The sequence below is a fragment of the Malaya genurostris genome, chromosome 1 (genome assembly GCF_030247185.1).
Source record: "Malaya genurostris strain Urasoe2022 chromosome 1, Malgen_1.1, whole genome shotgun sequence".
Taxonomy (NCBI): domain Eukaryota; kingdom Metazoa; phylum Arthropoda; class Insecta; order Diptera; family Culicidae; genus Malaya; species Malaya genurostris.
This window is the reverse complement of record NC_080570.1, coordinates 24411422-24429968: the sequence shown is the minus strand read 5'-3', so window position 1 is coordinate 24429968 and position 18547 is coordinate 24411422. Positions and strand designations below refer to the sequence as shown.

The following is an 18547-nucleotide window of genomic DNA, read 5'->3' as shown; positions in this document are numbered from 1 at the left end:
ATAATCAGAGTGACGCCAGCTGTTCGTTTGGAATGACATCTTCCAGTTACAAACGAGCAAACGACCTGTCAATTCAATGTAAAGCCAATGGAATGTTTTGAATTGTTGCCAACATTACGGATGAGAAGTCGTCACTCTGGTTATAGGCACTCTAAGGTTCCCCAGTGTAATAGTACTGTAGTTGAGCAACCCGTGACACCAAAAGCGCCGTCTGGTCAGCGTTGCCATGTTGCCAGATTTGTCTGGCGAATGCCAGATTTTCCTCGTTTCGCCAGACACTCAAACTAACCAGATCTTTTGCCAGATTTCCCAAATTTTTCCAGACTTTTCATTTTTTCCTAGATTTAGTCAGATCTTACTAGATTTTTACGGTTTTAGCCTCTATACGATAGGTGGGGAGACCTTTTTTTTGCTCACTGAAAATGAAGCCCGGCAAAAATTTCCTTGTATTTAGTAGACCCAGACAAATCCAGATAAATTTTTGAGTTTTGACAGATTTTTGAAAAAATAACCTGGCAACTCTGCGTCTGGTATAAAATGGGTGCGTATATTATAAATGCTCCTAAAATGCATGTAAAAAGTTGCCTGCGCATTTAACACAACCACAGTACACGCTCTTTGAACATAACTCATTGTTTTGAGTTGCGATTACTCAAATTCATAAACTGGTACAATATGCAAATTTTTGAGTATGGATTTGAGTAAAGTAAACTCGTTGCCATGAGTTCTCTCGCATTTTTTCATACATTAGAGTAAGCGTTGAGTTTTTAAACATTTGAGTGAAAAAAATACTTCTTGCACTTCAGAGCGTTTTCATTCTCGGAATATTCTTATCGAAATAAAGAATGCAAGAATACGTCGTTTTCCATTACCGTATCAAGATCCGGTTTTGAAAACATGAATCAACGTCAATGATCGATGTTTCGTGGTTTCAATTATGCTTAGTTAAAAGCCCAACATAAGGATATCAAAATAATTCATTTTTGACTCCAAATCGTTCAAAAGGAAACGGTTTTGAATCCTTTTTTTTGCGCATTCAAAAGAAAGAAGAATAACTTTGTATATGAAACAAACGAAGAAAAATTTCTTCATTTTGATAGCAAGGAACTCAAATTTTGAGTTGAACTTAATCAAATTTTTAACAAAATATTTTTTTCTTATTTTGAGTAAAAATTACTCAAGTTTTGACAATTTCGTCCCTTAACTCAAAAATCAGTAGATAGGTGGTAACTCAAGTTTAGAGTACGTGCACTTTTAATGAATTTGAGTGATGTGTCACTCAATTTTGAGTTATGTTCAATGGGGGTGTTCACGAAATATTGGTTCAGTTTGCTGGAACGGTTTTGCCAAAATAGTTTGAGAATTAGGGTGATTAGTATAAAAATGTCTATTTCACATAAATTAATCAGGTTTATCGGGTTTGCAGATTTGGATAGTCGATAACCAAATAAACTTATCTCAGTTTTAGTGGAAATTCAGTTTTCGATTCGGAAGGCACCAAGAATTTAATTCTTACTACGATTTCTCAAAGATGTTTACACTGATTTCGAAACATTTTGAAACAAATGTAAACTATACAGCTACTCAGGTGAATTTATCTGACTTCGGCTACACCGATTTTCGAATTCTGGTTCCAGTATCGAATCGTTTCTCAAAGCTCAATCGTTTTCTCAAAAAAAGCAAAATCGACAAAGACAAAATTAATTATTTTTTTTTTTTAGAAAATATCAATCCCTTAAACTTTAAAGCTGGACTCAAAACTATTGCAATTTATTCGTCATATGGCCATACGAATCGGTTTGGGTTATGCTGGTTCCTGTATACCTGCTCTGGAAGTTCCCCTTAAATAACCGCAAACTCTAAAGTGAAACATACTTCGACACATCATGGAATGTTCAATCGATTGTCATACGTTTATATTCAAATTTGATCCGATTTGCAGTTTCGACATTACAGAATGAGTAATTTAAATCTCAAATTGCCGCTTAAAATGACGGTAATTAAAATAATGTTATGAGAACTAAAACATCGAAGAATATTCATGCAAAAAAACACATGCGGATTGATAAAAAAAAAAGGTATTATCTCATTGCTAGGTGGATTAAGCACGTTTTTCATTCATATTATCGTAATGAAATAATGCATACTTGGTTAATAATAACAATACGGTAACCCAAGTACGTCTAGCGTATCAGGTTCTAAACGACAACGATTTGAAGATATTTGCGGAATTGAATCTTTTTTCTCCTAATTAAATTGCTACCGGAATACGGATACGAGGAGGTTTCCCTAAGTCTGGATCTGAGAACATTATTGAGTTTAATTTACGCTCACTTGCAGTAAATAACTCGGTTTAAATTATTCTAGCACCGAATGTTTCATTCCAGCTGAATTTCCGTTAGAATCAAGAATGCAAAATGCCAGTTTTAATTTCAATCGCCATACTAGGGTAACAGAGGTATTTTGGCCACTTCATATATTTTGGCCCACCTAACAAACTTTATGGATTTAATCGATGTTAAGTAACCCATGTTGGATCCATTTCAAGCTAATCACATTAAATAACCTATTGCGGAAGGGTTTTTCAAAAATATTACAACATTTGGTGGATATTTTTACAAAGTGGGCCAAAATAAAATCAATCCTAAAGTGGGCCAAAATACCTCTGTTACCCTATTTTTTTTCTACCCCAAATTACAGGCGGTCGAGAAGCTTACACCGGACATCGTGATGTGTCTGCACCTGCTGTTCGACATTGCACCGTACCTGCAGAATGGGTTTGTGTATCTGCTGTGGTTGCTGGGGGTTTCGCTGCTCGCCACCACGGCGCTGATGTTGCTCTGTTCGCGCCATGCAACACTCGAGTACGACCCGCGCAAGTCGATCCGATACTCCACGGTCAACATGATACCGTATCCGTTGCGGAAGGAGCTAGAAAAGTATGGCGATGGTGAAATCCGTCGGGAGGCACTGCTGATAGAGAACGAGGCGTAGCGGATTGCGGGCGGAGGAATCTTAACGATTTTGCCCGGTGGGTGAGATCTGTGAACACACACTATTCTTATAGAATAACTTAGTCATTGTGATAGTTAAGACCTAGCTTTACGGGCTTGCAGCTGAAATTCGATCGTGACAGTGAGCAGCTTCATCCATTCATTGAAATTGAAAATTTATGTATTTATTTCCTGTATGTTGCTGAATTGGGACCATCCTTAAAATAGTTTAAAACTGTGATTCCTATTAAAACGATAAGCTATGAATTCTACTTTATTGTACGCTTCTGGGGCAGTACCTAACAACAAACACGGTTTCAGCGAGCGGAATTCTTTCGATACTTAAGGATAAAAGGTGTTATAATAAACCAGCTGGTCGGGTATAAAATAGACGCTACTCTAAACGTTTCCGTTCCATGACAGTATGAGCAATATAATTAAATGCATGTATTAAAATTCATTATGTGTAATGTGTCTATAGAGAGAAAACTCCCATAGTAATTCAGTACGTCGCTTATAATTAGAAATTTTTTCAATACCACCATCACATTCCGTTTGGACTAATTGAATACCTGTTGCTTGCCGTTGAAATCGGTTCTGATGCGGCCCTGGTGTTAACTTTCAGTAAATTATAACGATTTGCAAACCAAGAAAAATGGTTCTGGCATCGGGGAAGACAACCGATGATTTATGGCTGACAACCGGATGCATGCAACGGTTGCATCCGCTGCGCTCCGCATCACAGGTATACTACGTGATTGACCCACAGACCAATGGAATCGAATAATCCGGGTAATGAGGTATCCTTAGAATCAACTGACACGCAAAACTGACACTGAATGCAATTTATTTAGGAGAATTCCCGTGAAAATTTGGTCGCAATTGCGCTCGACACCGAAAAGGCCCAGTCCGTTTTGTCTGTGAACTACTGACGGGTAAATTAGCAATATGTCAAACGAAAATACTATCAATCGGGTGCCACATGCGTGCGGATTTTCTATTCAACATGGATGTGGGTTCGGATATCCTTGTTGCAATTAATTTACGTTCAGTGGTTAGGGGTTGTAGCAAAATTCATCAATTTAATTTTTCCTTTGAGAAAACAGGATGCCGCCGCTTCCAACAATTCCTGGACGATTAGCATTTAATATGATATTTTCAGGCATTTAATTTTCAATTCATTATTAGTTGCGCTGATTGGTTTTGACATTTACATTCTCAAACAGGAGCGGTGGTTGAAAAGAACACTGGTTTTTATATGTTCGATAATCAATTGGCACATTGCCACAAATCTGAATTACCGGTAGCGACACCTGCAAATGTAAAATGGAACCAAGAAACCAAGAAAATTTTCATATCGACGATTTTTTATTTATTCAATAGTACAAATAGATATCAGCAATAGAAGTAAACCCGGAGCAATAGAAGTAAACATGGAAAATCTTCATAAATGTGTAAACTGTGGTAGGCTTAAGCTTTTTTGGACCAACATTTTTCAAACAGAAACCAGTCAAATGTTGATTTATCGTATACTAGAATGTTAGGCGATCAAGTTCCATATATTTTGGATACTTTATTCGTTATTTTCGGGCATTTGAATAATGGTATGAAGCAAGTATCCATTAAAAATAAATGTTAGTTTTCGCACAATAAATTAAGATCAACATTAACACCTCAGAGTAAAAAATTTTTCTTCACTTCTACTATGATTTTTGAAATGAATGAATGAAGTTTTGATTCAATAATTTAAAAAAAATCGCTCGCAAGTTTCCTATACCGAAAAAGTATGCACGCTTTTTGACCGACTTTCGCAAACTTAGATTCAAATGAAAGGCCTTATAGCAAAGATAAATAATAAAGACGTGTATGTGCCTACAATAATTTTAAAAAATATGGTTCGTACCCGGTACATTCTAAAATGACCGGACTCACCGCTTAATGGAGCGCGAGATTAATTGGGAGCGGGTCATTTCGCCGAAAGTCGTTTCGCCGAACGTCATTTTGCCGAAAGTCGTTTCGTCGAATAGGTCGTTTCGCCGAAAGGGTCATTTCGCCGAAAGTCGTTTCGCCGAAAGGGTCATTTCGCCGAAAACCGTTTCTCGAACAAAAATGCTGCACTATTTTCAAAAAGGCTGCGAGCTTTACCTTTTGTGCCATTTGACTTGATTCCTCGAGCATTCGATCTAACTGCTCCAACAGAAATGGAGCCGTTGATTAAATATGCAGAGGAAACATACGTTCTGGGTCGAAAGAAGTTTGGAAAATCAGTAAAACGATGCCCACCAATTTTCTCACCCCAGTTATGGTCTGTATATGAAAATACAAAAAAACGATCTGCCTCGAACTACTAATAATGTTGAATCTTGACACAAAGCGAAGCCGCAATAGACGTTTTTTTTCATTTAAACTCTTTTAGATGTACGATTTTTGGTAACGGTGTATCATCTATAATTCTTCTGTATCACTTCAATTTCAAGACGATATTATGGAAGTAGTACGATTCGGCAACGTTACTCTATCGGCGAAATGACCCTTTCGGCGAAACGACTTTCGGCGAAATGACCCTGATCCGATTAATTGCATTGTTATCATTTCGATTAATGTGTGCCATGAGTAGGGCAGAATCAAATGTCAACATTGTCACTCATTTCGATACTATAATATAAAAAGACAATTGTTAAAAATAACCAACAAGATAAGCAAAACGAAAAAACGGAAAAGCACGAAAAATGGGCATCCAAAGCCAGGTCATCATGTTCATTTCTTGCATATACTCGTCAACCGTAGATTCTGATATATTTTGTGTACCATAAAATCTCAATACACTGAAGTCTTTTTTTATGCGAATTTACGTACCGCATAAAAAAACCGCATAACTCTGAAACTTCGCATAAAAAAATCCGCATAACTCTGAAACTTCGCATAAAAAAAACGCATAACTCTGAAAATTCGCATAAAAAAGTCGCGTAAAAAACCGCATAAAAAAGACCTCAGTGTATATACAAATGAGCTAACGAATCGAAAGGTTCTCACGGTTTGACATTTGTGTTATAAATGTGATGATGGGAACTCAACAGTGCAACCAGTTTATCACCATTGTTGCCAGTTTCATGGAGGACCGTAGATGTGCGTCAAAAAAAAGATCGTGACTGAATTTCGTTTGTGCTTATAGTTCAACAGACAATATTTGAGTTTGATATAGATCTAACTTCCGGCTACAGAAATACAGAGCGGAAAATGAAAAAAAATAATTCATCAAATGTTTTTAACAAGTGACGTTGTGAAAAGAAGAAAACTCCTTAAATCCGACTTGCTGGTATCTCGAAGAACTGTTTTTATACAATTGAATTTTGGTAACCATTTGGTACCCATTTTGCTTGAATTCAAAACGGGACGATAACATAACACTTATAAAAATTGTTCCCAATTATGGCGATACGCAGGGCTGCTTTTGAATAGAAAACTCGAAAATATCACCGTAAACCATTTGTGCATTTTTAAGCTGATCATACCTATGAATGCTGCTCTGCTTTATTTTTCATAGCTCGCCTGCAATTTATTTCGATAGTGGAAGTTTATTGACCGTTATAAAAAAAACGCGTGACTTATAAAGTGCTCCAGACATATTTTGTTGCCGACTATCTTGCAGACTTTAGGAATTCAAGTTTTTCGCCGCGACTTTTGTCCAAATTTACAGACTTCTCGATTGCTGCCTATTTTTTTTTTGCGCCAAGTTAGTTTTGTGTGTTATACTTTATAGAAAAATGAAAGCCCGCAGACATTTTTTTAGACACACATACACACACTTTTGCAAGCCTGTCTGAAGATACTTGAAATTTTACCTGGCTTCTCCGATGCCAAATGAAGCATCACACAATTAGGTTTTACAAGATGACAATACAAATGAATTCGTGTTGAATACAGGTAGTGTTTGATATGTACTCGTGGTTTATTTACATTTTAAATTAGGTTTTGTACGATGACGACACGAATGAACTGCCGATAAATCAAGCTCATCTTTTGACAGCTATCAGCAATTTGTTTACATATTCATTAACATGAATTCAAATCACAATGAACACATAAACAAACCACTGATAGCTGCTAACATTGGTTCATTTGGTTCTTTTTTGTGAGGTTTTGTCATGTTCGTGCAAAACCTAATAATACGTATTAGAAAATTTGAATCAACATGTGAACAAACCCTTCTCCAGCTGTGTTAAATGATGTTCATTCATTTTGTAAGGTTATGTCATATTCGTGTGAAACCTAAATGATTGCCCGAACAACGGAGACTTTTTTTTTAAATTGAGGATTAGTGAAGTGGTGGCCGTTTATAGGACCGCTGATGATGGAATGTTTCGGATAGAAAAAAATGTTTAGCCGACATTCTGTCAACAATTTTACTAATCACAGTGCTTATACGAAAGCATACTGAAATCAAAATTTTACAATGGTTCACCTCAGCTGAAACTCCGTTCCGTGATTCTAAAAGCTAATTGAATTCAGGTAACTCAGCAAAATCTTACCGCAATAGACTAAACTTTCATCCTGCACCAACAATTAACATTCTCGTCCGGTCGCTAAAAAAACTGCTACTAACAACTCTTTTTTTACACCAAATATAATAACTACAAATAACTAGCAAATAATTTCAAGCGGGTGTGTGTCATAAAAAAACTCAATAAAAACAAATAAACGTCCAGTGTGTAAAAACCGGCGGTAACAGTCAACGGAAGAAAAAAAAAAAACGCGGAACTGAAAAGTACCGGCGGGGTCGGGTGCATGCTGAAACCACGAGCTTCCGTTGGGGATTGAAAATGGCAGTACGGAGAAAAACTGTTATGAACACAAATAAATACGTGAACGAATCGAAACCGAACCGAGGGGTTTAGTTAACTGATTATTCTTGGTGTGTCGGTTGGCGTAGAGCATGCTATGGGAAGCTTATGGTATTATGTTAGCTTTTTCTAGGCTCTGTCCACGAGGGTTTCTACATGCGTTCGATAGTTGGGTTATAGTTAATAGTAGGAATCCTTTACTTTACTCCTGAACGGAATATTTTAATGAAAATTGTCGAATTCGACCGCCGTTCCTTCGATGTAAAAGTAATATCACAATTTTTATTTTTGTTTGTCTTGTTTCTCACATTTCAACTTCTGAAAACCAAACGTTTTCAATTGACTGCACAACAAACGACGAACGACAAAGTCCACAAATGTTGGACGATTGTTTCGGATTGATCGATTCCGTCTTGACTGTCTGCCTCGTTTGCCTCCGGCTCCGTCCGCCTAGTTGGCCTGTATGGTGTCCATGATCCACTGGCGGTAGAACGAGATCTTGGTGTACACGTCCGGATAGTCCTTGAATGCACATCCCGACCCGAACGAAGTTATTCCGACTAGAATCCAGGGGCCATGCTTGGTGATGCGGCACTGCAGCGGACCTCCCGAGTCACCCTGTGGAGAGATGGTAATGTAATTACCATTAGTAATTAGATTAGTTGGTGGAGTCGGGAAATGTTTTGAGATCGGTGGTGATTTTTTCAGTTGGTCATAATGACATCTGGGTACTGACTATTGACTTTGGGTACTACGTCGTCGGCACTACTTTCTCATAGTATTCTATTGAATTTTCTAAGTGTGTAAACTGTGCGACTTAAAAACGATTTCGGGATAGCACCAGATCTCGACGTTAAAAAACCGCATAACTTGGAAAATTCGCATTGAAAGAATGCGTGACTTTGGAAATCCGTTCAATAAAATGGCGTATTTTCTGAAATCCGCATAAAAAAACGCATAAAAACATCACATCCTATGGATGTGATGTATTTTTTAGAATCTAGAAATAAAGATATATTTTATCGTAGCATGATTTCCATTTAATGTCAACAGTTTTTGCACTCATTTTATGTATACTTTCATGAATTTCATGTATTCTACAAGTAGTGATAGGTCAAACACTTTGCACATTATGCTAGCGAGCCAATTATTTTCAGTGTAGCTTTCAAACGAGTCTAAGTTTGTTATTGTTAGTTCAGCCATTTCATTCAATTACCTTTTATAGAAGAAGGCAGAAACATTGATGCAAGAGTGTATGTATGTGTGTATGTAGTATGAATAAATGTGGTTAATCGTTTTTTGTACGCGAGTTTCCTTAATCGAGAAGAAGTAGAGATACCTAAAAAAAACGTTTTAGCCGCGTGAAACAGTTTCCTGGAGACACCCTTTGTCATTTCACTCCTCGAGCTTCCCTCCGAACTAATTTTATTCCCTTGCTCAACGATTTATGACGAAAACAAAGGATTTTTACGGTTTGAAAGAGATTTTCAATAACCGTGCTCATACTTTATTTGATTAAAATTACGTAAAAGTAATTAAAATAGTCGAGTTTAGCTTGTAAAACTATGGTTAAGGATATTGCAGAGCTAAGACAAGACCTGACAACTGGCTTCTTATTCTTCCTTCCGAATCATCCTTCTCGTCATTTTCGCCCTGTGGAATAAATACCAACGTATCGGCTACAGTGTAGCCATATTCACAAATTTTTTAAAAACTCTGCTAGGAAAAAAATATTTATTTATAGACTCGGTTTTTGATTTGAAATAAACATGAAAATTGTTTTGGTGAATGCATTTCTTTATTATATATTAATGCTTAAAAACAATTAATTGAGCTTTGATGACAAAACACGAGCTATCTCATGTTGAACGCAAAATCGAATCCATTGTTGACGTATTACCGGATCATTTGGAAACCGGAAAAAGTCAGGCTTGGATAGAAATGCTTAGTGCGACCACAGTGTGGAACACAACAGTTCATTCTTCTCGTAAAAGTAAAATTTAATTCACTAAAAACAAGAACGGCTTGATGCTTATTTTAATTACACAGTGCTGCCACTATAAACATTTATTACCAATGAGATTGAAAAAAAGTGAAACATTCTCCGAAAATTTTCATTTTCATTGGTGAGCTAAAATTATACATTTTAATAAACTTGTTTTCTGATTATCTTTATACCTGGCATCATTGCTCGCGTACCCTGCAAAAGTTTTTTTTTCACAATGTGCAGGTAGCAACATCAAAATCAGCCAATCAGAAACTGGTCCATTTTGGAACAAAAGCAGCCCCCCCAGATGTCAGGTCTTGTCTTAGTTGCAGAGTACCGCGCTGACGACGCCAGCCCTCACAAGGTGTCGCTTCAATCGCTATTTCGAGATATGCAGTTAGCCTATACGATGTAAAATCACAAGATTATTTCGAACTACGGAGCAGTAGATGCAAAAATATTAATGATCTGAGAACAATTGACTGAACAGAAGAGGTTTCCACCTTGACCTCTTTGTATACGGTTTTGTGATCGAATTTTCAAACCGAACATATCGAACACAGTAGGCTATGGCTGGCTGCTGTCTCGTTCAAGTTGGCTTCAAGAGTTGAAGTAGTATGTGACAAGTATCGACCTTTCAGGTGTATTTCGTTGGATGCTTGCCGCTTTCATTTAGCACCAATTAATGGGATTTGAAATGGGAAAACCTTCTTTCTACTAGTCAGGATATCGGTAACAAGGTTTTGACTTGAATTATATATTAAATTTTAAGTATTTCGATTAGTTTATATTCACTTGTCTGACAATTCGACTGCAAGTGTCAAGACAATTGAATATTAAGGCTGTGAAGCATTTCGTGGTTAATTTGAACTTTTGGTTGAAATCTGACACTATAGTAGTTATTTTGATTTTATCAAAAATAACCCTGCTCGAAAGCATGGTTATTTTTGACAGATCGATGGTTATTTTCCAACACTGAAAAAAATCTTGCAAAGAAAATTCTAATATCAATTCTTTAGTCAAAATTATTTCCAGTGCAAAATAAACCCAAATAACTTTCCATCCTTCCAACTGTGAAATGGGTCGCAGTTTTAGTTAAATTTAATTATTCGACACAAAACAATCACTCAAGTGTCAGATTTTAACCAAAAGTTAAGATTAACCGCGAAATGGTTCATAGCCTAAGTGTCATAAATTTTGATTCCATTTGCTGTTTGGTTGATGGCATAAAAGTGTATTATCCATTAAAGCTTATTGGTATTTCTTTTGAACAAGATTTGAAAACATTCACAAATTCAAAAGGGCCTAAAAAGGACAAGTATTCCTTCAACTCTAATGGAAGTCAATGAAGAAACATAAACGTGTATAACTGTTTGAAATTCTGAGTATTCAAAATTCTGTATTTCCGGAACCAGAAGTCGGATTCGGATGAAACCTTTCATTTGAATCCATTCCATGTGAACATGGGCCTAGTCATCTCCGGTAAATTTATGTGCGTTCGGTTTAGGAATCGGTAAAACCAAGTTTTTATGGAAACGAACTAACAAACCTTTTTTTGAAATTTAAACCTTTTTAAACCAAGTAGAGTAGATTTGTCTATTTTTTGTTACATCTTTCCTTCTAATGACGATTTGAAATTTTCAACACTCATCAACCTGTATTTACGGACCTCTAAAGTTGAGTCTCGCTCAAATTAAATGTCATACGGAATAATAACACGCTTCATTTGAATATGAGTTCTTGAAATAAATCAAGCAATGTTTTAGAAATCAGCGCTTTTTCCAGTACTGATGGTTTCGATCAGAAAAAATTGTCATTTTTAGATTGGATTTCAAATCATTTCGAGACACTCAAACACAAGAATTACTTCCAACGTTTTTTCAACAACATCAGAATAAAATTCAGACGAAGAAATATTTTGGTTTCTTTAAATTTGGTTCAGATGACTTTTCCATTTCGTTGTGCTTCGATTTGTTATCATTTTCATATACAGATTTGCAATACAGATTTTTTATCCCCCGACATAAATTTACAGATTTTTCTCCGGAAAAGTACAGATTTAAATGTGGCAACCCTGACTGCGTGAATATTTTTTGGTCGTTGTCCTCGGGGCGAGAGTAGTCATAGCGTGAAGATTTCTAAATGGTTTTCTGTTTAGTTTTCGCGGGATCAACTAAGGGCCTAGAAAGTTGAAAAAAAATGTATGGTCTAAGTAAGTTTCGGGTTTTCTAGATAACCAAGTCAGATTTCTCATAAGCTTAGACGCCTTGGAACTTCGATGAGTGGTTTTGGGACAACGTGTGCAAGTTTTCGTTTTCTTGGTGACTAATGTTATCTGCACAATTAGTTCGTATGACTGCAATGAATAGTCAGTCGAGTTTATTTAAAGAATGTGGTTTCGAAGCAGCGCTCTCGACAGTTGTATGTTAGGAGTTTTACGAAACTAGAAAATTTCTCATGTACCATATTTCCAGGAAAGTGTACATTTAGATACATAACACCATCAAATTTTAATGAATTTTCGGTAGCCGGCTGCCCAGAGTAATCAACACGTGAGAATATTATTGAAAACTACTCTGATCCATGTGAAAAAACAGCGAATTTCTAGTAGCAATATTTATATAACATGATCGTTGTTGTTCATGTCGATCATGTTCTATAAATGTTGCTACTAGAAATCCGCTGCTATCTCACATGAATCAGAGTAGTTTGTTAGTAAATATTCCAATAATATTCTCACGTGTTGATTACTCTGGGCAGCCAGCTACCGAGAATCCATTGAATTATGAAAAACACAGCCGTAAACGATAATAAAACGCTTGAACAAGACTCAAAGTCCAATTAAAGAATTTTCAGCATGGCCGAAACAGGAGATTTATGCACTCCCAACATTTGTGCTTTCCTGTCAAATTATTTGAATAATAGGTTTTTACATCAATCAACCCTTTTTGTCCGCTCATATCCGACATTGACAATTATGGTGCCAATTCAGATCGTGATATCAATACAAATCTACAGCCAACACCATATCCTAGTTGTCATATTTACCACACAAGTTCCGCCGGTTCCGTCGAGATTCCCCGCACAGAGATGGCCACGATGTAGTCGGATGAAATCTCCGTACGCCTTTTCACATCTACGGGAACAACGAAAACAGAAACAGAATAATAGTGTGAAAAATAAAAAAAAATGTCCCCAACGAACGAATAAGCCATAAATATATTTCGATGGGAGAAAAGGTCGAAAACGAAAACTAGCAATTGTCGTTAGAGCATTCCGCATGGCACCCTGATCACACCATTCGGGATTCGGTGCACTGAGCAGCAATAAAAGAACGAGAAAAGCAATACTTTTTACTATTCTGGATGGGGGCCTTCGTCTGCAGCAGGATGTCAGTTAATTCATCATCGATTGTCGATTTGCCCCAACCTGTTGCCAGGCAGTCCACGTACTGGGTCGTATCAGGAATGGCACTGATTCCAGCGCTGTTGGTGCTGCTACTACTGCCATTGTCGTCATCTTCATCGACGAACTCGTTCCGATAGTGATCCCGTCGGTAGAAACCCCCGTGGGCAAATTTATCGTTCCGTCGTCGTTTGGCACCGTGGCGGGTCCCACGGCGATTCCCATCCGTACCATAATATTCACCGCCGTTATCGTCGTCATCATCGGATTCCGAGGATTGGTATAACCGTCGTCCCCGGCGGAACGACCTTCTGTGTGCAGCAGTTGCTGTTGAATTGCTTTTTCGATGCAATTGTTCCCGTACCAATCGATTTACAACAAGCTGCGCGGTTCGCGGCCGTTCGGGACTTTCGCCTAGCAGCCGCAACCGTCGCAGATAATTATCGTCCCGTTCCCAGAGTGGTTCCGGAAAGTTGGGCTCCGTGCCCACTTCCCCTCGGGTTTCATCGTCTTCGGTGCTCCCTCCGGCAGTGACATCACCAGCGGACTCCGGTGGCCGCCCGAGATAGTCGTAGAAGAAGAGCGTACCACCGTTGGCTTTTGTTCTCGTGCGGTCCAGTTCCGGCCGCGGATCGTACGCAACGCTGTTGACTTTGATGTCCGCGAACGGTAGGCATATTTTCTTCACCCGAGCGTTCGGTGCCATGTTGGCCGGCCTGTTCAGTTTGAGGAGCACTGAAAAGAGTTGTACTAATTAGAATTTATGTGTGGCCTTTTTGCGATGACACAGCATTTGGCCGGGGTACTCACCAAGATCATGCTTGAAGTTGTGGTACTTTTCGTGCAGAACTATTTTGTCTACTGGAATTCGTTGCTCGTAACCGGACTCCCGAGACCTGTCGTATTCTCCTAGAACCACGGTCCACAAGGCAGGCAGTGGAAGATTGAACAGATCACTGAGAATTGTGTTGTTGGTTAGGTGATTTACGGAACTATTTAAATCCGAATACTCACTTGTGAATGCAGTGTGCCGCCGAAAGGACCCAGTTCCGGTCGATCAAAACACCACCGCACCAGTGCCCGATAAATCCGTACGAGGGATGAAGCAGTTCGAGTGAAACCTGCCACGGGTACTGCCCTTCCAGGGTCGGTGTTCCGTGCATTATCTTGGGATTCCTACTCGGTCCGTCCGATTCGCTAGCTTCCAGCTGCTCGGATTGGCCGTCTCCTTGCTGCTGTGACGTACTTCGGTTGTAGTAGTTACTCCAGTCGTTGTTGTTGTGGTGGTTGCTGTTTTGGCTGCTGCTTCGCGGTTGTCTACGAGAGGTACGGATTCCGCAATCTAAAGGAAATATTGATTGGAAGCACTTATCAGAAATTTGTTGATTCAAGGGTAATTTCAATTGTATGTTGATAATAATGAGAGAAGGAAAATTGGCCTCTACTGATTTAATCCAGCTTCCAAGGTCAAAGCAACATTATTGAAGAACAATGTGAATAACAATGGACGTTGGTTAGTACCTTGTGGTAACTATGCTTAACCAGAAAATTCGGAATTACGTCTAGTGTCATCTCGAAAAAAAATCATTCCAGTGATAGTTTGAGTTTGAAAAAAATCGAGTCTCTAGGATAAAACGTGGAGATCTGTTGCTATCTCGAAAGGACATTTGGCATAAAAAAGTACAAAATACAAAGATTTTATCTCTTTGAACTTTGTACTTTTATTTATGCCAAATGTCCTTTCGAGATAAAGAGTCCTAGACTCCTATGAGTCCGAAGAGTAAAATGAATCGAGAGATTCCTCCTAAGAGTTCAGATTGTCCGAGAAATAACCAAGGTAATGAATATATAAGAGTCTGGAGTTCCAAGAAATCTTTGATTCCAGTGATTTTGAGGAGTCTAAAGAGTCAAAGCAGTCTGTATACTTTGAAGAAATCAGAGTCTGTAGAATGTAAAGAGTCAAAAGCGTCTTGAGAGTGAAAAAAGTACTGGTGTGTAATGTCAGAGATATAACTGGATGTCGTGAACTGAATAGCTGATCGACTGTGAGAGTTGTGAAACTTTTGACGTCGATTATCTCATTTCGGATTTGCATATTTCATTGGAACAAACTATCAAGATACTGTACAGGATACATTTCTGCCTTTTAGAAGGACCAAATTGTGGAATTCTCTACGATATTTGGCACATATCGGTACATTTTTCTCAAACGATCTTCGCACATCTTGTTTGTGGTTATCTCGCACTGTTCAAAATATTATCCTAAATTCCTGATTATATTTTTGATGAAATAGTGAAAGAATTATGTTGCTGCCATTAATACAAGTCGAGATATTCACGATTAAGTTCTGCCCATTCTTCCATATGGCTAATTTTGAAAAGACGCCCCACAGTAAAGTAAGTCGTATTCACGATAAAAGTTCCAAAGAATCTCAAGACTTCAAAGAGACCATTGAGATTTCCTAAGGTTCGACGAATTTGAAGAGACCAAAGACTCTAAAATTTCATACAAAAAAAGCCTTAGTATTTACAATCCTTTTTGAGGACCGTCTGCTTCAACAGACTTCTTAACCGATTCATCGCTTGCAGAACCGTACAGAATCGACCCGAGAAGCGAACCATATAAAGATTCGCAAGAGTACAGAAGTTTGGAGATGAAATGAAAATGAAAAAGGTCCACTTTCATGGAAGAGCCAATCGAGTGCGAAGAATCTGAAGAAATGAAAGTTCATGGAATAAAAATAATTTGAAAATACCAAAGGATTTCAATAAGTTAAAAAAAGATCAAAGTTCCAAGAGTCTGAACAGTGCAGACGGTCCAAAAGATACGAGAAGTCTAGTAGCGGAGGAATCTCGGATCCTAAGATTCCAGTTATTCTAAGGAACCCAAAGATTCTATGAAGCTCACAAAGTTCGAAAAATCAGAGCTCATCAAAACAAAAAGGTGGTAAATGTCCTATAAATCAAAAGCTTTCGAAGAGTCTAAAGACCCAGAGAGTCCAAAACTCAAAGAGTGCAAAACGAGTCGCTAGAGTTAAAATAATCCAATGAACGGAAAATTTCAGAGTCCAAATATTGCAAGGAATCCCAGGAATCCAAGAAAAACCGGAGTTTCGAACTCTCAAAAAAATCAGACGCTTCGTAACGCCTATAACTGACAGAAATGTAACGCTTCGTAACATTTGTGACAAACAAAAATGTAACTCTGCGATGCGCCAATAACTTATCAAAAGTAACGTATATAACGGTTCGTAAAGACTATAGCTTATCAAAATGTGACGCATGCAACGCTTCGTAACGCCTATAACGTACAAAAATGTTATGTATGTAACACTTCGTATCACCTATGAATCACACAAAAGTAACGCATGTTACGTTTCGTAACGCCAACAATTTACAAAAACGTAACGTAACGTAACGTTTATAACTGAAAAAAATATAGCGCATGTAACGCTTCGTAATGCCTATAATTTACAACAACGTAACGCGTGTGACGCGTCGAAACGCTTAAAACTTTTAAAAATGTAACGCATGTAACGCTTCGCAATGACTATCACTTAGTAAAAAGTAAAGCATGTAACGCTTCGTAATGCCTATCATTTAGAAAAAAGTAACGCATGTAACACTTCGTAACATCTATGACTCAGAAAAATATAATGCAGTCGTAACGCCTACGACACACAAAAATGTGACGCATGTAACGCTTCGTAACGCCTATGACTCACAAAAATGTAACGCATGTAACACTTCGTAACGCTTATCATTTGGAAAAAAGTAACACATGTGACGCTTCATAACGCCTATAACTTACAATACAGTAATACATGTAACGCTTCGTAATGCCTATCACTAAGGAAAAAGTAACGCATGTAACGCTTCGTAACACCCATCATTTACTAAAAAAGTAACTCATGTAACGCTTCGTAACGTCTATGACTCACATAAATGTAACGCATGTAACGTTTCGTAACGTCTATGACTCACAAAAATGTAACGCATGTAACGCTTCGTTACGCCTATCATTTAGAAAAAAATAACACATGTAACGTTTCGTAACGCCTATGATTCACACAAACGTAACGCATGTAAAACTTATGACTTACAAAAAAGTAACGCTTATAACTGAAAAAATGTAGCGCATGTAACGCTTCGTAACGTCTATAATTTACAGAAACGTTACGTAGGTAACGCTTTGTAACGCCTATCGCTTAGAAAAAAGTAACGCATGTAACGCTTCGTAACGTCTATAATTTACAGAAACGCAGCGCATGTAACACTTCGTAACGCCTATGACTTACAAAAAAGTAACTCAAGTAATACTTTGTAACGCCCATAATTTATCAAAATGTAACGCATGTAACACTCCGTAACGCCTATAATGAACAAAAATGTAACGCTTGCAACTTACGAAAAAGTAAGACATGTAATGCTTCGTAACACCTATAACTTACGACAAAGCATGTACCTACTTATAATTATACGCTTGTAATGCATTAACGTTTCTGGGTATTACAGTTTCATTGTGTTCTATAAACTCATTTTCAACTCTGAACTCTTTTCTCTTTTTGAATGCTGCCCATATTTAATTCAATTTACTTTAAATGTCGCTCAATTAATCTGTTTAATTATATTAATTATTTTTCAAGGCTCCAGGGTATTTTATTATTTTTGTGGTATCTTGGAAGCTGGCTCTTCTGTATTAGTTGAAGCAATTTTCAGTCGGTTCATGAAATATTCAGTGGGCTTGCGTTAATAGTTTCAGAAATTAAACTAACCAAAGCTTCCACAACAGGACCACCTACCTTCCGCTATTTTGCGGTTACTGCGATCATCAATAATCGCCCTGCTTCCTTCGGTACGTACGAGTCAATTGATAGTCGCATATCGAAAGGTTGAACATAGTTACATACATAAATAAATACATCTACGAGTGCAATGCTTCAAATAAATTAGCATGGCACGACTCGGTGTGTTGTCCGTCCACAGGGCGCTAATGCAGACTCCGAGAGGATTGGAGACAGTATCGAAGATTTATGGTTTGCTTATTGCCGAGTACTTGAATCACGCGTGTGCCGCCGTGCCATAGAAACTAAGAAACCCTCCACACACTCACACTTGTTGCCTCCTTCTGGACTGTTCAGAAAGACAGCAGTAACAGCGGCAGCAGTGACAGCAAGACAGACAGACTCACTCGTTGAGCGGAAAGGAAAAGTGAATTTCTCAATTGGCTACCGGCGGTGGAATTTTACGCTAAACGATTAGTAGGCTGGGGCATGCTTCCTTCCATATATAATGACAGGTTGATGGTTTATGCTGCCGAT

General features: G+C 37.9%; 2 protein-coding genes across 2 annotated transcripts in view; one reads left to right on the top strand and one right to left on the bottom strand.

Annotated features, from left to right (window-relative positions):
- LOC131435074 (scavenger receptor class B member 1-like) overlaps positions 1-3453 on the top strand; it is a 32850-nt gene extending 29397 nt beyond the window's left edge. The window contains exon 9 of the mRNA XM_058602575.1: positions 2701-3453. Within this exon, the coding sequence (XP_058458558.1) occupies positions 2701-2994 (294 nt within the window). The 3' untranslated portion in view covers positions 2995-3453. The remainder of the gene's footprint in view (positions 1-2700) is intronic.
- A 3950-nt stretch (positions 3454-7403) lies between these two features.
- The window catches only part of LOC131435087 (uncharacterized), a 64306-nt gene continuing 53162 nt past the window's right edge, over positions 7404-18547 (bottom strand). The window contains exons 3-7 of the mRNA XM_058602600.1: positions 14241-14568; positions 14037-14182; positions 13172-13961; positions 12870-12957; positions 7404-8452 (exon numbers count right to left, since the gene is read on the bottom strand). Coding sequence (XP_058458583.1) covers positions 8285-8452; positions 12870-12957; positions 13172-13961; positions 14037-14182; positions 14241-14568 — 1520 coding nt within the window. The 3' untranslated portion in view covers positions 7404-8284. The remainder of the gene's footprint in view (positions 8453-12869; positions 12958-13171; positions 13962-14036; positions 14183-14240; positions 14569-18547) is intronic.